The sequence below is a fragment of the Tursiops truncatus genome, chromosome 5, assembly GCF_011762595.2.
Source record: "Tursiops truncatus isolate mTurTru1 chromosome 5, mTurTru1.mat.Y, whole genome shotgun sequence".
Classification (NCBI taxonomy): domain Eukaryota; kingdom Metazoa; phylum Chordata; class Mammalia; order Artiodactyla; family Delphinidae; genus Tursiops; species Tursiops truncatus.
In genome coordinates, this window is record NC_047038.1 from 52,469,884 (window position 1) to 52,488,039 (window position 18,156).

An 18,156-nucleotide genomic window follows, 5' to 3' on the forward strand; every position below is an offset into this window, starting at 1 on the left:
TACAACCCTTTAAAAATGTAAAAGGCATTCTTAGCTCCTAGAGAGTACAAAAACAGGCTGCTAGTGTGGTTTGCTGACCTGTGGCCTGTAGTAGTATTCAGTATACTGAATACTACTCAAAGTATACGCTGCAGCTCTCTAAAATGTTTGCAGGTACAGAGGTGTGTGTATGGAATTACTTTGGGCACACTTGATACAACAAAACTAGGTTTCTTTACCAGAAGACAGTTCACATTGGAACCTTTATTATTTGGATTTTACAAGTGACAAAATTCCAATTTGAGTAATACAGGGACTGATCCTATCTGTAAGGATGGCTGTCTGGACTTTCCAAGTTTGTGGGCCACTTCATTCCTTGAGTAGTTGGGACTTTAGCTCCCAGCTCAAATGCTTTCCCCCCAGCCCCCAACGTGTGCACGCACATGTACATCTGGTTTAAATCACTTATGTGCCCCTTGGCCTAATCATGGCGGCGTACATGAATGTGGTGAGGAAGTAAGGGTTCTATTTTCAGAAGAATAGGGGTTAACACTGTTAAGGATGTTCTTTTTTGTGAATTTTGTTTGCGATATTAAAAAAAAAAAAAAGACGTTTATAAAGGAAAAAAGAGCCAGAAGTTTGACGAAGATGGTGATAGTTTAAACATGTCAAACTAGAATGGCATTTGCCATGCTTTCATGTGAGTAAAAATACTGGTAAAATTTTCTGATTTTCTAAACGTTTAAGCTAATGTGTTTTAAGTGAGTAAACTCTTTCAAAAATAGTTGCTCCATGGTGTTCTTCAAATAATTGTTAATTGGCTTTCATTCAGAATGAATATTTTATAAGGAATTATTAAATGAAATAACAAAGAATACATAAGCTTCAAAACTTGTTAGATAGTAACTGTTACAACAAATTATGAGTTTTAGCTTTGTTGTCACTGTTTTTTAACAATTCAGTAATACAAAGTAGTAATTCTACTGGTAACGTTTTTACAGCACCTATATTATGTTTTCAAATGACAAAATTTCCCTCGTTCTTTCTTAAAAAGACTGAGTGATTTTCTCAACTTATTGTTGGAACATTTTTGGTTTTCTTTAATCCACTGGTTTTCAACCCAGGTGACCTCCCCCTTTACCCCTCTGACGTTTGGCAATATCTGGAGACATTTTTGGTTGTCACAACTGTAGGAAAGGTGCTATTGGTTTCTAATGGGTAGAAGTTAGAGATGTTGCTAAACGCCTTCCAATGCACAGCACAGCTCCTTCACGACAAAGAATTGTTTAGCCCAGGATGTCAACACTGCTGAAATTGAAACCCTATTCAATTAACCAAACCCTAGACTAAATGAAGAGCACATGGGCTATCATTCCATGGTCTTTACTTTTTAATTGTGTTTCTTTTGAGTATATTGCCTATATCTTTTTTAACGGCTCCTTAAGGTGCACAACAAAACTGTCAACCTTTAACTGCCAGATAACATAATTTTAACGTTTGATATTCTATTAACAAAGGAAAATTTTTTCTTGTTGAAAGAAGCTATTTGGCAAATTACTACTACAGGACAACTATTATTAATGGTTACTTAAGGTTCTAATTGCTTTTTTCAAGAATTTGTATTATAAATATGAAGGGAAAAGACAAGGAAAACTAGAGCTGTCATCTTGCATTCATCATAAGTACCTTGAGATCTGTAATCTTTTGTCGTAATCATTATTGTGAACAGTTCAGCTAGCACGATAACCAGTGCCTGGGATGTAATAGGTTCTCAATAAATCTTTAATGGGAAGATGTATAAAAGTGCAGCTTACCTATTATGCTTGCAAAAACTTGTGCCTTGCAAGTCAGGTGAGACACCTGATGATTTACCTCCAGGTCATTTTCAAGTTTGCCCTTAAACTTCAGTGTAAGTCTTCCGACCTCCATCTTCCCCTCCCTCCTGCCATTGTTCTCAGAAAATAATAGGTAGAGTTTACTGACACTGGATATTTGTCAGTTTGTGGGGGTACTTAATTTAAAATATTTTTCACAATATGAGCTATTACTGTCTTTTAAAAAAAAAAAAAAACAGGTGAGAAAACTCAGGCTTAGTAATTGACAGGCGTCAAGAGTCAGACCTCTCCCTGTTTGTTTCATACCAAAGCTGTGCTCATAATACCAGTGCAAAAGTATCTGATAGTATTAATTTTGTCCTCCAAAGCCAGACTGCCTAAATTTGAATCCTGGGACTTCAGTATCATCTTGGGAAAGTTACTTAACCCCTCCTCCATTTCTAAAATGTACCTAATAGTGTGTCTTAAAGGCTTTGCCTACTCTTTGGGAAGACAAGGAAAAAAGACATGAAATATGACCAACATATCAAGTAATTGCTAAATGATAAAATAGAGACTGTAAATGCAAATAGAATTCAGCGTGGGGAAATATATTTAAAATGGTTTCTTAAAATTTTTTTTTTTCAAGTATATAGCAACTTTTCACTTTTTATGCCAGTGACTGGGCTTCTGTGCCAGTTTTGTCAAGATATTGACCTTCTCCTGGCTTAGCTTTTGTTTTCTTATCTACCTTGAATGCTATGGTCAGTCACGTGACTTATTAACACCTCAAATCCCTTATTAATCGTTATCCTCTCCACGCTGCACCTCTTGTCCAGTACCCAGCAGGTTTGAGGATGTGCTGTCTCTATTCTCTTGGAATGTTAGTGGGACTTGACACTATCATTTATGGATTTCAACATTAGCCAGTCCTTCAATACCGATTTTCAATCATTGTACATAGTCAGCTTCTTTCTCCATTCCCTAGAGGGTATTTCCAGATAGTACCTATGGCTCTTTTCTTACTTGTTAGGCATGACAGTGGCCTCTCATTTTACAAATAACTTGTGAGGCTTTAGCTGGTGGCTGTTAGACTTCTTGCTAAAATTAAAGTGACCTTCACCTCTCCAGCATCTTACCTTTTGATTGTTCCCCTCTTTTGAGGTTGTCTCCTTCCGTAGCATCTAATAGACAGTTTCAGTTCTACCCCTACCAGTTCTTCATTTCCTTTTATACATTTTCTTCTTGACTCTCCTATCACTGTGTTTTCTTTCTGGGAGACTTCATTGACTACCATGGCTTTATTTATGAACTGTGTATACCAATGAACCCTACTTTTCCAGCCCAGATCCCTCTCTGGAACTACAGATGGTTGTTTCCAACAACCTATTAAATACTTCCAGCTTGGAGTTCTGGGGCACTTCAGAGTTGACATTTGTCCAGTAGAACCTATTAACACTTGCTTCTCCTGAAACAAAAGACTTAAAACCTGTCTTCTCCTGTACTGTCTTCTATTACCTCTTTCTTGGTGTGTCAGCCTTTTTTCAAGTTTGTCTTTTCTCTATGCTTTCTAAAACCCCTTCTCTATTTCACCACTAGAATTAACTATAAAGGAAAATTAACTGTATGTTTAAAAGAAACCTCAAGATCTTGCATTGCCTTTTGTGTAGATTGAAAATCCACTTTCCACAGCATGGTGTTTTTCTATAATGGAGTGGAGATAAAATTAAATGATGATCTTTTCCTAACTCTCAAAGAGATGGATTTTTTTATTTTAAGTTTTTTCTAGGTGTCTTAAAATTTTTATTACCTGCTACCACTTTTATCACCATCTTATCATAGGGTGATATTTGAATTAGCTTAAATTTTTATACTTAGTATTTAAGTTTACAAATGTCAGATTTTCAAGGGATTTGATAGGCTTTTCACAATTTGACTGTACCCAACTTCTCAATTTTATTCACTGCCATGGCTCACTTAAGAATTTTAGAGAATTTGTTTCAGTTTCCTGACTACCATTTATTAATTGCAAGACATTCACCATGGTATTAACAATACTTACCTTTTGGATTTTGAGGATTAAGTGAAATAATGCATTTATTCAGGGCCTGGCACATAGTAAACACTCCAGAAATCTTAGCTACTATTGTTTTTTGTGGCTGGTTTACTCCTCAGCCTGAATCTCTTGCTGTACCCAAATTTGCAGGGTCATTCCTGCTCGTCCATACTTCTCTCCCTGGCCCTGGAATGCCTTACTCTTTCTTCCTCCCACTTACTGTGACTATTCCTTTTCCTTCAGAAGTTAGCTCTTCTAAGAAAATTTTCCCAGGAGTGGTCCTTTATCACCCCTCCCCTCCTTTACATAGGCACTCCCTATTGGAGCTCTTTGGTCATACCTCTATTTGGAACATGAATCTCATTACAGTTTGTTTTCCAAACATTTTTTGCTGTCTTTACTGGACTTTGAGCTTTGTTACAGTGGTAAGGAATAATGTGCAATCTGTTGGATTCCAGTGTTACCATTCCTGCCTTGAGCCAAAAGGTTTTCAGTCACTAAACATAAACGCTGTCATCTCATTTAATCCCCACAACCACTCTATGTTATGTCAGCATTATTGTTATTATCAGATACAGAAACTCAAGCTAGATGAGGTTAAGAGATTTGCCCCAGACCACTTAGTTTCAAAGTGCCAGAAGTCTAGAATTCCCCACGTTTAATAACTTACTACTATTCTGTAGCTATCCCCTATACATTTGTCTTTTACTTATAAATAAAAATAGCATTCACTTTATTAAAAGTTTCTTGATGATTGCCTTTGAAGCACTTTTGCTTTATTTTGTAATGTGTTAAACATCTCAAGAACTGGGATTCTACTGATTCAGAAATGTAAAGTTTGATCTGTGTAGACCTTGTGTTCTTCATACTCTATTATATTGCTTAGCAAAATAATTGGGTGAATAAATATTTTTAAGACATTGAATTTTTTATACACTTGCATAGTAAATAGACAGTTGGAGTATTTTGTGCTTGAAATAATTAACATTGTATTTTTTCCAAAATTTAATTGTTTTTCACTAATTTGCATTAGCTTTTATTAACTTTATGTGTTTAGTAACATCCTTGAGAGTAATTATGTATCTGTATATAAATGGTAGCCCTTTCTTAGTCCTTTTGTAGGGTTGTTACTTTAAGAACATGTAATAACAAATTTGTATGACCTAAGGATTTCTTATGGCTTTGTATTCAGTAAAAAATACTCATTCTAATAGCTGGAGGAGAGGGGCTAGTGGTGGTAGTGAATCAGATTATTAAATACAAAATATTGCATGCATTAATTTTATAAAGGGTTTAAAGCCTAATTAGCAGTGTACATAGTGATTCTGGTTATTCTCTAAGTTGTAATTGTGGTTTAATTGCGTTATATCATAAATTCCAAGAGCGAGGGACAGCTTCTTTCAAAGAACAAAGAATAGAGTTGAAGATGAGCAGTATATATTTCCCCATTGTATAATATTCTTTAAATTTAGTTCATGGGTTTGTTTTGCTTTATTGCTTTCATTTTTGGAGTTGCTTGTTTGAAACATATTCTTAAGTATTCTCATTATAGAGCATAGTAATACTCGAAATCTTACCCCTGTAATGGTGATATTTATATTTTATTTTAGGGAAGCTATGCGAAATTATTTAAAAGAGCGAGGGGATCAAACAGTACTTATTCTTCATGCAAAAGTTGCACAGAAGTCATATGGAAATGAAAAAAGGTAAGATTATTGTTTTTCTGGTAGATAGTTAATTAATGGCTAATAATGGCTATCATGAATTTGCATGTGATGTATTAATATACAAGTAAGAGGATGGTTTCTATTGGGTTAATTTGCAAGTACAAAATGAAAAATGGGGGATTTGTCTCTATTGAAGAGGGAGAAACAAAGTAAATTGTGGCTTATTTAGTAAAGATCCTCTGGTTAAATCCGTGATTTCACAAAATGAAATAATCCATAGTTTTTATTTGGGGCTGCATGGTGTTCTCTAAGTATTTCTGTGATACATTAGCTCATTCAAAAAGTAGCTTTCCTTTCGGTGGAAAATGTAGTTTTATAAAGAAATGTGACCCCAAAAGTACCATTTTAAAAAGAAAAAGGCTTAAACAAACCCCCAAGTTGAATTATGCAGTGATTGTGAAGAAAAGTACTCCCAGCCCTCTCCACCCTGACCCTGTGCCTATTCAGGTTAAAAAACCCAGCAAAGCTGAGCTGGTACTCATACCACATAAATGTGGCACTACAGAAATGACCTATAAATCAGATTAGCCAAAATTAAATTATAATAGGGATTTTAATATTTAGTGTTCGTCTTAGTATTTTTAAAATTTCAGCATTTTTGGTATATAATTGTGGATTTTTGTTATTTGTTTTTTCACTTGGTTCCTGGAATTTTCTTGTTAATAGTTTCTCAAGCCTTTGTCTTTCAGACAGCATTTTTGTGTTAAACATTTTGTAGACAAAGGCTGCTTATGGGGGAAGATGAAAGATTTTTTTGGATTGGCTAGAAAGGCACCAAAACTGAATTGGGAGAAGGAATGAAAACTCAGGTTTGGGTGTTGGATTGAAAGGAATGAGTGGAATCTTAGAATTTGTGAGATAAAGGAGATCTTAGCATATGCATAAGAGAAGGGAAAGGTAGTATATTAATTTACAGGCTGGAAGAATTTTAAATAGTCTCTTTCTCAAAGTCCTCTAAATCTGAGCTGAAAAAATGGTGAAACTGTTTAGTTGATAATGTTATCCTCAAAGAGGATGAACAGCTGAAAACAGCATTTAGGACTCATACTGCCAAGTGTTCTTTTTTAGTTATTCAAGTTTACTAAATTTCTGATTACTTTACTAATGGAACTTAAATCATCTGATTTAGAGTTAAATATGTGAAGAAGTTGGTACCTGCAGTTTGGGACAAAGAAACCAAATCGAGATAGTGACCCCTTTTTGCATGAAGTTGGTACGGGAAATTCAGGTGGTCTGTCTGCTCTTCCCCCCGCCAATAATGATATCACGTGTATATAGGAGATTGTCTCCTTCCCCCCAACCAAGCAAAACAGTGTAAGTCAATACCCTCATTACTTGAGATGGGTCTAAATGGTCAGCCTTGTATTTCATAGTGAATCTGAAGGAGGAACAGCTTCCCTTTAACCAGTCACGAGCTAGACATTGTTCTGGAAATGCCTTACAGATGTCTTTAAATTTTAATCCTCAGAATAATCTTGTAAAGTAGGCATGCTTTAATCCCCATTCTGTGAGTGAGGAGACTAAAGATCAGAGACTTTAAATATGCCCAGATTCACTTTAGTTAGGAGTTGATAAAAACCAGGATTAGAACTCCTGGGTCTGTAATTCCAAATTTCATATTTTTTTCATTTCCCTAATTTTCATAGCCTTGCATTTTATGTTTGAGTGTTAATTATCTACAGCAAGGCTTGCAGATGGAAAAGGTACCTGAAGAACCTAAAGACGTCTAAAAAACACAAACTTTGTAAACTTCACTTTGTCTGGGATTCTCTTTGTACCATTAGCAGAGTGAGATTGGGCTGGATCTAATGAAGATAGGAAAACATATGTTCATTGTATAAGCTGCCAACCTGGGCAGTGTTGCTCAGTTTAATACAATTGGATTCATTTATTAACTCATTTATTCTTTATTTCTCACAACCTGTAAGGTTCCAGGTACTGTGCAAAAGCATCTTGGATGGGAATTTTAAAAGTCACTAAGTCATTTAAATACTTCGGTGGATAACTGAGGCCCAGTGCAGATAACAGAAGGGGAAGAGCTACTCAAAAGATTAGTCCAGATAAGGTTCCTGTTTGTTAGTCACTGTTAAAAATACAAAGCTATAGTGGTTTATCAAGTTAAAATAGGTGATTTAATGGTTAACTGTTATTATGGTTGCCCTTATTTTCAATTTCTTTCTATTATTTGGGGTATAGCCTGGTGGGTCTAAAACCCCAGTCAGAGGAAAGCTCAAAGAATCTAAGCTTCTGACTCCAAAGAATGAAAAAAAAAAAAAAAAAAAAAGATGAAAAAGCCAGAGTAACTACTTTCTATGTTTATTGTATTATTAAAATTTCCAGAAGAGACATACACTAGTTTCACAGTAAAGGTAAAAACCTATTAAAATTACCTGATTTTAAAAAGGCATTAGTCGTCAGGGGCTGCTAACACAGGTCAGCCTCCTGGATAACTGGCAGGGCTTCTTACTGGAAGAGTTCTTTTCCCTTACTCCTTAGTGGAGTGCAGCGGAAAGAGGAAGATCTGCTTTCTTTCTTGCATTAGGCATGAGGTAACCTGGGGACATGACCACAGTCATCTTGGCTTACAAAATAACTCCAGTGAATGATGCTAGAAATATTGGGGTAGGAAGTTTTATCCTAAAATCTTAAATCATTCTCAGGATTCACTTTTGTGCCTAATGATGAGTATTTATTTGCATAACATATTTGGTATCCCACTTAATATGTTAGTGGCTAGTTTTACTTTTTAATCGAAGAAGGTCTTTTCAAATTGAAAAATAAACTTAAAGAAAAAATTATTTTGTCTAGAGGCAAATTTCTATTAAAGATATGGAAATGCCAGTAGACATATTAACATTTCTTCAACTTTGTGTTAGGGGAAGTATGAATAATCATCAAAGGGTAATGATTCTGCCAAAATAAAAAAATGTAAATGATGTGTTTGGATTTTGTCTAATCTTATATATTGGGCTAAATAAAAAGGTTTCTTTGAATCTGTAAGGTATTTTCCAGACCTCATCTCAGGATATGAGGAAAAACTTGTTGAATCACTCTCTGAAAATAAAGGCTGACTGTTGAACTAGGAAATGAATGAAATCATAAATGTGTGCATATCGCCACCAAGTGGCAAATAAAAGCATTGTTTGTCATAGTTGCTTAGATTAGAAAATAAAGGCACATTGTTTCATAAAGTGTCCTTTTATAGCAGCTGTTAAACTCCAAAAGCTAGCCACTTGGTCAGACTTTTCACTGAATGTTTGGTACATATTGACCAGCTGTCCAAATTCAAAGAATCATCGATTCACATACACCTTATAAAGGTGTATGTTAATTTTTCTTTTGTTAATTAGGTGGCATTTTTTCCTTAACCTCCTCCCTTTAATTTTCTTTCATTTGTCTGTAAATTTTTTTGTATTGATGCTATCTTCTATTTGATTATTATATTACTACTGAAGTTTCTGGAAATGAAGATTTGATTCATTAGCTGATTTTTAGGGAGTGACGATATTGGGATGTTTAAAATATGATTTCATCATCACATGGTAGAAATAATCTTAATGTTTATATTGGGTTTGCAATTTTCTTGCATCACAGCTTTCTTGAATAGTTGTAGAGTTGATATAAAAATAAGGCTAGTTGAGAGGCAGTTGAAGAATCTTCATTTTTCTTACATTTATTACAAGATTGGAAAGCACTTTCAATATAGAACCTAAGTCAGTGTTTTGAGTGGTAAAGAATTTCTTGTCAACCTGTCTGATTTTTATGCCCTGTTGGTTTCATGCCATTTTATCACAGTACTCTTGAGAAAACCAGCACTACATTTGGTACACTATAGTAAAACAAAGCTTTTCGAATTTTATAGCTGATATACCAACTTACTAAGGAGGCTTAACATCTGTCAGTAAAATACTAATAGTAGACAAGCTTCCAAAATTGATGCCTTCTCAACTTCCTGATAGTGTGCCAGCTAGATATTTGAATCTGTGCCATGGTAAGTATTGGGTGGTTCCCAGCATTAGAGGCCAGAAAGATCCGTGGTGCAGACTTGAACTGAGCCAACTCCTGAACTAGCCCAGCTAATCCAGGCATCCCTCCAAACTTGGAGTGACCTGGAACTGAGCCCACTGCCTCGGCTGTGACCTCTATGTCCATGGTGACAGAGAGTATACAGGAACAAAGGCTGCTCTGATTCCTTTCTGTTGGTTTAGATACATATGAGAAGACCCCAGAAGATTTTCATCCTAACTCAGCCTGACCCCTTCGACCTGCTAGGTCTACTTCCCCATTACTCCGGCTTCATCTCCTGTTGTTCTCGTCTCTGTTCCAGCCACGCTGGTCTGTTGTTTCTCCGCCGTCCATTATAGTCCTTTCTACTTTGGAGCCATTGCACTTGCTATTTATTCCTTCTTCTGAAATGCTCTTACCCTAGAAACCCATGGCTTTAGGTCATGACTTAAAGTCATCTTCTTAAATAGGCTTTCTCTGGCCACCCAGGTCTTCTACATTTTTAAGTACCCCTTCCCTGCTTTATTATTTTCCCTCAGTACTTACCATCAGCTAACAGAGTATATATGTTATTTTAGTCATCTAGCTTTTTAAAATTGTCTTTCTTATTAGACTCTGAGTTCCATTAGGACAAGAATTTTTGTTTGTTTTAACTACTAATATATTCCCAGTATCTAGTATAGACTAGGGGTGTAATAAATTTTTGTGAATTAATGCAAATTAAATAAACCCAGCTCACTTCCTATAAATTGTATGTAGATTGCCTCTAAAGTAGTCTTTGGTAGAGTTGAGCAAAAAGTAGGTGCCATGTATTTTGATACAATTCAGTCAGTATTGTAGTAGGTGCTGAGGGGGAAGCAAACAAGTAGACACTACTCTACTACCTTTACTTAATTTATTTTTTAATTAATTTTTATTGGAGTATAGTTGCTTTACAGTGTTGTTAGTTTCTACTGTACAGGAAAATGAATCAGTTATATGTATACATATATCTACTCTTTCTTAGATTTCCTTCCCATTTAGGTAACCACAGGTCACTGAGTAGAGTTCCCTGTGCTACACAGTAGATTCTCATTAGTATACATAGTAGTATATATATGTTGACCCCAGCCTCCCAATTTACTACCTTTAGGGTGGCCTGAAAGCTAAATCCAGCATGATGGTATCTGTGTGTATGTATGTACACACACATGCCTGTGTACAGTTCTTTAGTTTTTTATTTTTTTAAGTCTGTACATTGTTGGCCTAAAAAGTGTTAAAAGGCATAAATTATTTGCAAAATTTTAAAATTAGGAATTTCATGTAAAACTTGATTTCAGGCAACTATTGGGAAGTTGGAGGATGTGGCCAGCACTAGGCCTCCACGCCCATAGTTCAGCCCTGTGAGTGGGTGGGTGAGTGTATACTCACATGCTTGCTGATCCCAATTGTTTCCTTGTCATCAGAGCCACACAGCATTGGCTGATGCTCTTTGCAGTTAAGCTCTTTTTTTTTTTTCTTTCAGTGGGCTTAAAAGATTAAGAAAGAAATTTCTATGCTTATAGCTGTACAAAAAGTTGGAATTACCATGAGGGCTGTGTGTTTCAAGAAAGAAGGGAGGGAACCTACTTCTTTGGGTAATTGAGGGATATTTCTACTTATTTATTGTACAGCTGGCCCACCCATTTATATTGCTTACCTGGCTGCTATTTGAATTTACTTGGCTACTATTTGAGTAGGTATTTGAGTTTTCAGGCCCCTTGACGAGACATGACATAAATGTTTTTTTAACTTTATTTTATTTATTTATTTATTAAATTTTTAGCTGCATTGGTTCTTCGTTGCTGCGCACAGGCGGCTTTCCCTAGTTGCGGTGAGCGGGGGCTACTCTTCATTGCGGTGCGAGGGCTTCTCATTGCAGATGGCTTCTCTTTGTTGTGGAGCACGGGCTTCGCACAGGCTTAATTGCTCCGCGGCACGTGGGATCTTCCTGGACCAGGGATCAAACCCGTGTCCCCTGCATTGGCAGGTGGATTCTTAACCACTGCGCCACTAGGGAAGTCCCGACATAAATGTTTTAAAGTATGTGTAAGTCAGTGTGTGATTGAGCAAAGGAATTACACCCTACACAAGGACTGGATTGATGGTCTGAACTATGTAAAATGTGGGGCCTGCCTGAGCTGGGATTTGAAGTAGATATTTTGTAATTACTAAGAGAAGATTATAAGGAAATTATTCTAGGTGGGAAGAATTTGTGAGGATGGGTTTTTGGCAACTAGCGAAACAAATCTCTTGGTGTCTGTGAGTTGAAAGGATACAGTATATTTTTCTTTCAGTCATCCACATACAGCAGGTGTTCAGGATGTAAGATATATAGTAATCCAATGATTCATTTTGCTTTCAATTCTTTTACTTAGTTGTATTAGTATTTCGAAATTTTCTACTTTGGGCATTGCTCTAATTCTGTTTTCCAGGTTAATTACCAAATGAAGTTAAGAGTAATATCCATACCAAGAATGTCATTAATTAATGATACATCATTTTGAGTAGACGTTAATCAGTAACTGCAGATTCTGTGATGGTATACCATGTTTTGTATATGTTAGAGTACTTTGGATTTGTTGAACTGCAGTAGTTCAAAACTCTGAGCTATGTGAAAAGAGACGTTCCCTGCTCTAAAAAATATCTAGGCTAAGTGAATGCATAACATCAATATAGATGAACCTTACCTGAACAAATGGAAGTGTAAGTCTTGATTTCTGTGCTGTGGATATGATTATTTGCATTACAAAAGACTTCACCAAAATGTTTCATTAGGAGCTAACTTTGTGCAGTTCAGCATGATTTTGTATTCATGTGTTTAAGAAAAGGAAATGCTTTCTTGAATGTAATTGCATTGTGTTTTTTCCCCCTCATTGTTTCAGGTTCTTTTGCCCTCCTCCTTGTGTATATCTTATGGGCAGTGGATGGAAGAAAAAAAAAGAACAAATGGAACGCGATGGTTGTTCTGAACAAGAGTCTCAACCGTGTGCATTTATTGGAATAGGAAATAGTGACCAAGAAATGCAGCAGCTGAACTTGGAAGGAAAGGTAAAGAGAACCATGGTACCAGAATGCAATTTTCTTACTTGTTTTTGTAGTGGTGATTTTTTTTTCCTTTTATGGCTATTGGTAGCACTCTTTTGAATATATAAATCAGAACCAGAAATAAACTTCTCAAGTAGCTGTGGTTTAGTCGTGATTGATGGAGCTTGAGCTGTTGACATCTAAAGGTGGCACACAATAAGCTTCCTCAGCTTGCTAGCAGTTTTAGCAGGCTGTGAATCAGATTTCTGTTGGGTGCCAGTATAGGAGGCTAATTGCTCATCCATCTGACAGGGGCATGATAGTCAAACAACAATGAAAATACATAGTTCAATAATGTTTTATTCTACTCATTTAATCTTAGTCTTACACTAGAAACAAAGTATTATGGGTTATAAACATCATAAATGTTTTACTTAGCTTCAGTGTAGAACAGAAATATGCTGTGTAGACAGGAACAGCCATGATTACCTTTACTCAAACTTTTAGGTATTTTCTTTGATTACTTTACTAGGGAATAAAATTTATGAGTTAGTTTTACTAATTGTATTTTATCGATTTAGAAAGCAGTTATTTCAGTCTGTACCTTTAGTTTTCAAAAGTAGTTCTTCAGTGACTTAGCATTAGTTATTACTTTGTTTTCTCTTGATATTAAAATTTGAAAAATGGTTATTTCTGATTTCAGTGACTACATGAATGTCTTTTAAAGTACTGCATAAATAGGTGTTTTCTCATTCAGTAAGTCTTTGTTGAATGTCTTAGTGTTTGCTGTATTGTAGCCGACACTAAGAATGGGAGTTTGGAGGGCAAGGTTGAGGGTGGTGAGCTAGTGGATTTGTACTCTCATTCAATTTTAGTCATTTTACAGATAATGAGCACTGAGAATAAGGAGCCTTCAACCTCCTTCAAATCTGAGTATGTTTATGTCATTTGTATCTTTATATTTTTATCATTAAGGCTTGTCAACTATGTATTTTAAATTAGGTTTGGGATAAAACTTACTACAGTAAAGGTTGTTTCATCTTAAAATAGAGCAGTGTAAAATATTTCTGAATTATGACCCTTGAGCCAAGGTAAAAGATATATTTAAGTAGTGGGTTGAACAAATAGGCCTTAGTCATGTCTCATCTATTTTTCTGTTATATAGAAAGTCTTAGTGATATGTCTCTAAGCTGTACATCTAGACATTTGGAACTGTGAATGGTAATTAGATCAGATAGGTAGTAAGATGCCAGGGATTCTAGCTACCATTGTATATAATTGTGTCAATTGAACTTCATTGCTTGCTTTAACACTTCCAGCTTCCAGCAATTTTAAGGGAGGTAATAACAAACAAACAGCACCGCCACTTGCTTTTCTCAGCATAATTTTCTCAGTACATCTTTCTTCAACTTCTGCCATTATATCCTTTCCCCAAGCCCTAGAAATTTGCAGAAGAGAATACCTGAGAGCTTGAGCATTAAATAGTGCTTAAAACACCTACTGACAGGGTAGTACAGTGTCTGTATGCCAAAATTATGTGTTAATATTTAGTTATAATGAAAAATGCTATTAGAGAAGTCTATAGAGAATAAGACTGGTTGAGAGTCAGCAGAAGTCATTCCAGGCAGAAAGAACAGCATAATCATATGCTTGGATCATCAAGGTACAGGAACAAGGTAAGTTTGGGTCCAGGCAGGCAAAGATGGACCAAGCAGTGGATAGATGCTGAGCTTCAGAAAGAGGCACTTTGGTCCTATCTCACTTAACCTCCATTCATTTAAGGTAATGTTATTTTCTTTCAACAGCCTGTTCATTGAATGGTACAATTAGTCATTATTGAAAAAGGAGGGATTTTATTTTGCATTTTTGGGTATTTGTCCGTATTTTAATCTTCATTACAACAAAGTTCTAGTATATGCAGCCCTTATGGTCATGACATTTAACTATATGTTGGTAATATTTTGGATCTGATGTTTTTAATTTGTTAACTATTCATTTCCTCAGTTTTTGTCTTACATAGTTGGGACTAGGTAAGCTATGCAACATGAATTACTTCCCTAATTAGCACACTTGTATTTTTATTTTAAAGAATTACATCCCCTACACCTATGTTGCTAGTATTGTTTTGTTTATATAATTCAAATTCTACGATTCAGATATTTCTATAAACTTTTGTAGCATTATATTTGGTATTTTTTATTTCAGGGCAGATTTTTTTTCTTTCCTGAAGATCTTGTCTTCAGAAAGATGTTTTTTAAGTTAAACTCTTCATTGTTTATAGACAGATTTATTATATGCCATTTTCTGTTTTAGAATTTTATTAGCTAATTTAGCCTTTTGGTATGATGAAGCAAATGTAACTTCAGTTTTTATTTACTTAGCGTCTTAAAGCTGTAATACTCTTTCTGAATCAGTGACTTGTCCTTTTTTTTTTTTCTTGTGAAATTTGAGTAGTTTGTGGTCAGTAGCTTTGTAGCTTTTAAAAAATAATAAATTGTATCTGAGATAGCTTTATTAGAATTTTTTTGTGGATTCAAACTACTCACTTTTGTAATTAGGGGTATATTTCCTTTCCTTCCAAGGAGATATATGTATGTTTGCTTTTTCCAAACAAAATAAAGCCCTTTGAGTGTCTGTGTTATGACCCAATTTTCTCTGCTCTTTTTTCCTTTCCTGTTTGCCAGTCTACCTTACCATTTATGCTAGATTTCAGTATTTTCTCTTTTCTGATATAGATCATATCCCCTAATGTTAACACTCAAATTAAGTGATCTCATCATTTTTAAGTTTTGCCATTAGAATTTAATTGCTTTCATTTAGGTACACATTTTATTTTTGTTACATGGGAGTACTCTTCTTTAGTGTATCAATACCTATCTTCCTAGACTTTGTCTTACGTTGTAGAATAATTCCATAGTGCAGGCTTTATTTGACTTTCAGAGCTTTTTAAAGTACGGCAGGGCCATGGTTCAGCATCCCTGAACACTTAGAGATCCTGGAGTGAAAGGAGCTGAGTGAGTGCAAAGGCTGTTGTTTTAATTTTTCTTATTACTATTATGAGCTTTATCTTAACTTTGCCTTGTGCAGAACAAAGCCTCTCAAAGCTTTTCTCTCCCTTTTGAATTTATAAAAACTTAATTGAGTAAAATATTCAAGACGGCACCTAAATTTTCTTATATAACTTTGCTGTTGAGAAATGCAATAAAGTATGGCATGATTTTTGTTCTGGTACTAAAATTGGCTGTGAGTAATATTTTAAAGATTAAACACCTAGAGCCCATTAGTTATTTTCTAAATGAGTGGCATTTGCACTACTTTCTAAAAGGAACACACAGCAGAGGTAGTCAAGAAACTTGTTTAGCCTAATTTTAAAGTAGAGCAATGATTTTAAAATATATATATATATATATTTCAGAATTTTAAATACTTAAGCTGTACTTGAGCATTATTTACCCAATCTGGAAAAATAGATCAATAATTTAGCCTCTTCCCTCATTCACAGGGATCAAGGGAATAGGAAAGATTTTAGAATTGTCATATGTAATTGAAATAGTAGCATTTCAAAGTATCTTTGTTGTTTTGCAAGTGCTATAATTCTTTAATACTATCCTTTCAGTTACCAGAATTTAATTTCTGATAAACTGACATAGTACTTTGCTGCGTTTGTTTTCTCTAGTACCTTTAAATTCAGTTCTTTTGGTGATGCAATAGGAATTATCCCATTGGGCAAAGTGTTAGCTATTTCAAAAAATATTGTTTTCCTCAGACTCATGGGTGGTTACTCTAGTGTTCGGCTATATAAGAAAAAACGTTGTATGCACTATTTTGAGAAGGATCAGTGCTAAAATCTTTTACATAATTTAATTGAGTTCTGATAGCCTTCTTTATATCTTATTTGCAGAAAGACAGTCATGGAAGTTTTTAACTGTAAAATTTTATTTTAAAAAATTACTGCTATAACATTGGTAATTTTGTGAAATAGATGTAGAGCTGTATAAAACAAGAAAAGACTATTTTTTAAAAGCCTTTTTGAGAGGGGAAAACAACACAGTGTTAGTATTTCGTAGACTTGATAAGGAAGACTTTGTACTTTGTTTTCAGAGATCAGTACTTTTCACAGTTGGTTTTATCAGCGCTTCTGTGGAGTTACTGCCTTTAAGTCTGATCAAACTTAGACGTGGCCATACTGAGTTGTAGGTACATAGCTGACAGGGTTTTGGTGCTATTAAAACTTGCCTTTTCTTTCACAGAACTATTGCACGGCCAAAACATTGTATATATCTGATTCAGACAAGAGAAAGCACTTCATGCTCTCTGTAAAGATGTTCTATGGCAATAGTGATGACATTGGTGTGTTCCTCAGCAAGCGGATAAAAGTCATCTCCAAACCTTCCAAAAAGAAGCAGTCATTGAAAAATGCTGACTGTATGTATACTTGTTTTCTTTTTTGTCCTCAACTCCCAACATGAACTAATAAGACAAATTCAGCTATTTTTTAAATTAAAAATTGCTTTTCAGTAGCCAGTTCCTTTTTTTCAAATATTTTTGTGGTCTTCACTTTATCTGAAAAAGTCATATTCAGTTATTACTGCTGCTTTATTGTCTTTTTCTTTAATTAAAAATGGGCAATACCTGGGGTAGGGAAGTGGTTTTTAAACAGAATTGGTTCATCACTGCCACCCAGAGTCATTTGGAGAAATGGGAGTTTCCTTTTGCTGTCACAGTGACTGGAGGGAGTAATGTTAGCATTAGGGTGTCTAAATGTCCTGCAGTGCCCAAGAAGGTTCCCATTCCATAAAGAATTGATTCACTTAGAATATCAAAAGCACCCCTTTGAGAAACACTGTTATATCAAATGGGCTTTGGAAGGCTGTCCTGAGAACCTGAACAAAAATTTTGATGTAGTTGCACTGGCAGAGACTGCTGCCTCATCAGCACATTTTTAGACTATAGCAGATAAATGCTGTTTGAATTTTACACTTCAACCTCTGTACCCAGTTTTCTTTATTTTAACTTTTTATTATGAAAACTTTCAAACTTACATAAAAGGGAGAAAGTAGTATAAGGTGACCACCTGGCCTCAACAGGTTTTACCAATTCTGTTTTATCATCTCTATCACCACCACCCCTTCCTTCCTCCTCCAACTGCTGGAATTTTTTAATGTACATCTCAGACATCCTATCCTTTCAACCATTTCTGCAGTAGTGACTCTCTAACAGATCATTTTCTTTTAAACATCATTATACCCAACAACAGTTGATGGTAGTTCGTTAATGCCATCTAATGGCTAGTCAGTGTGCAGATTTATCACATTGTCTCAGAAATATCTTTTTACAGTTGTGTTGTTGTTTTTAACAGTTGGGTTGTTCAAACTTGGATCCAAACAAGGTTCATACATTTTAATCTGTAATGGTTTCTTCTCTTTCCACCAGCCTGTTTTTCCTTCTGTGTTATTTATTTGTTGAAACTGGGTCATTTTTCCTGTGGAATTTCCATATTCTGGATCTGGCTGATTACGTGTTCCTCTGT

General features: G+C 35.2%; 1 protein-coding gene across 3 annotated transcripts in view; it reads left to right on the forward strand.

Moving 5' to 3' along the window:
* Window positions 1-18,156, forward strand: part of LOC101332720 (recombining binding protein suppressor of hairless) — a 230,968-nt gene that overhangs the window by 197,435 nt on the left and 15,377 nt on the right. For all 3 annotated transcript variants that reach the window (XM_073805134.1, XM_033856905.2, XM_033856906.2), the window contains 3 exons: window positions 5,460-5,555; window positions 12,485-12,650; window positions 16,877-17,051. In XM_073805134.1, the coding sequence (XP_073661235.1) occupies window positions 5,460-5,555; window positions 12,485-12,650; window positions 16,877-17,051 (437 nt within the window). The remainder of the gene's footprint in view (window positions 1-5,459; window positions 5,556-12,484; window positions 12,651-16,876; window positions 17,052-18,156) is intronic.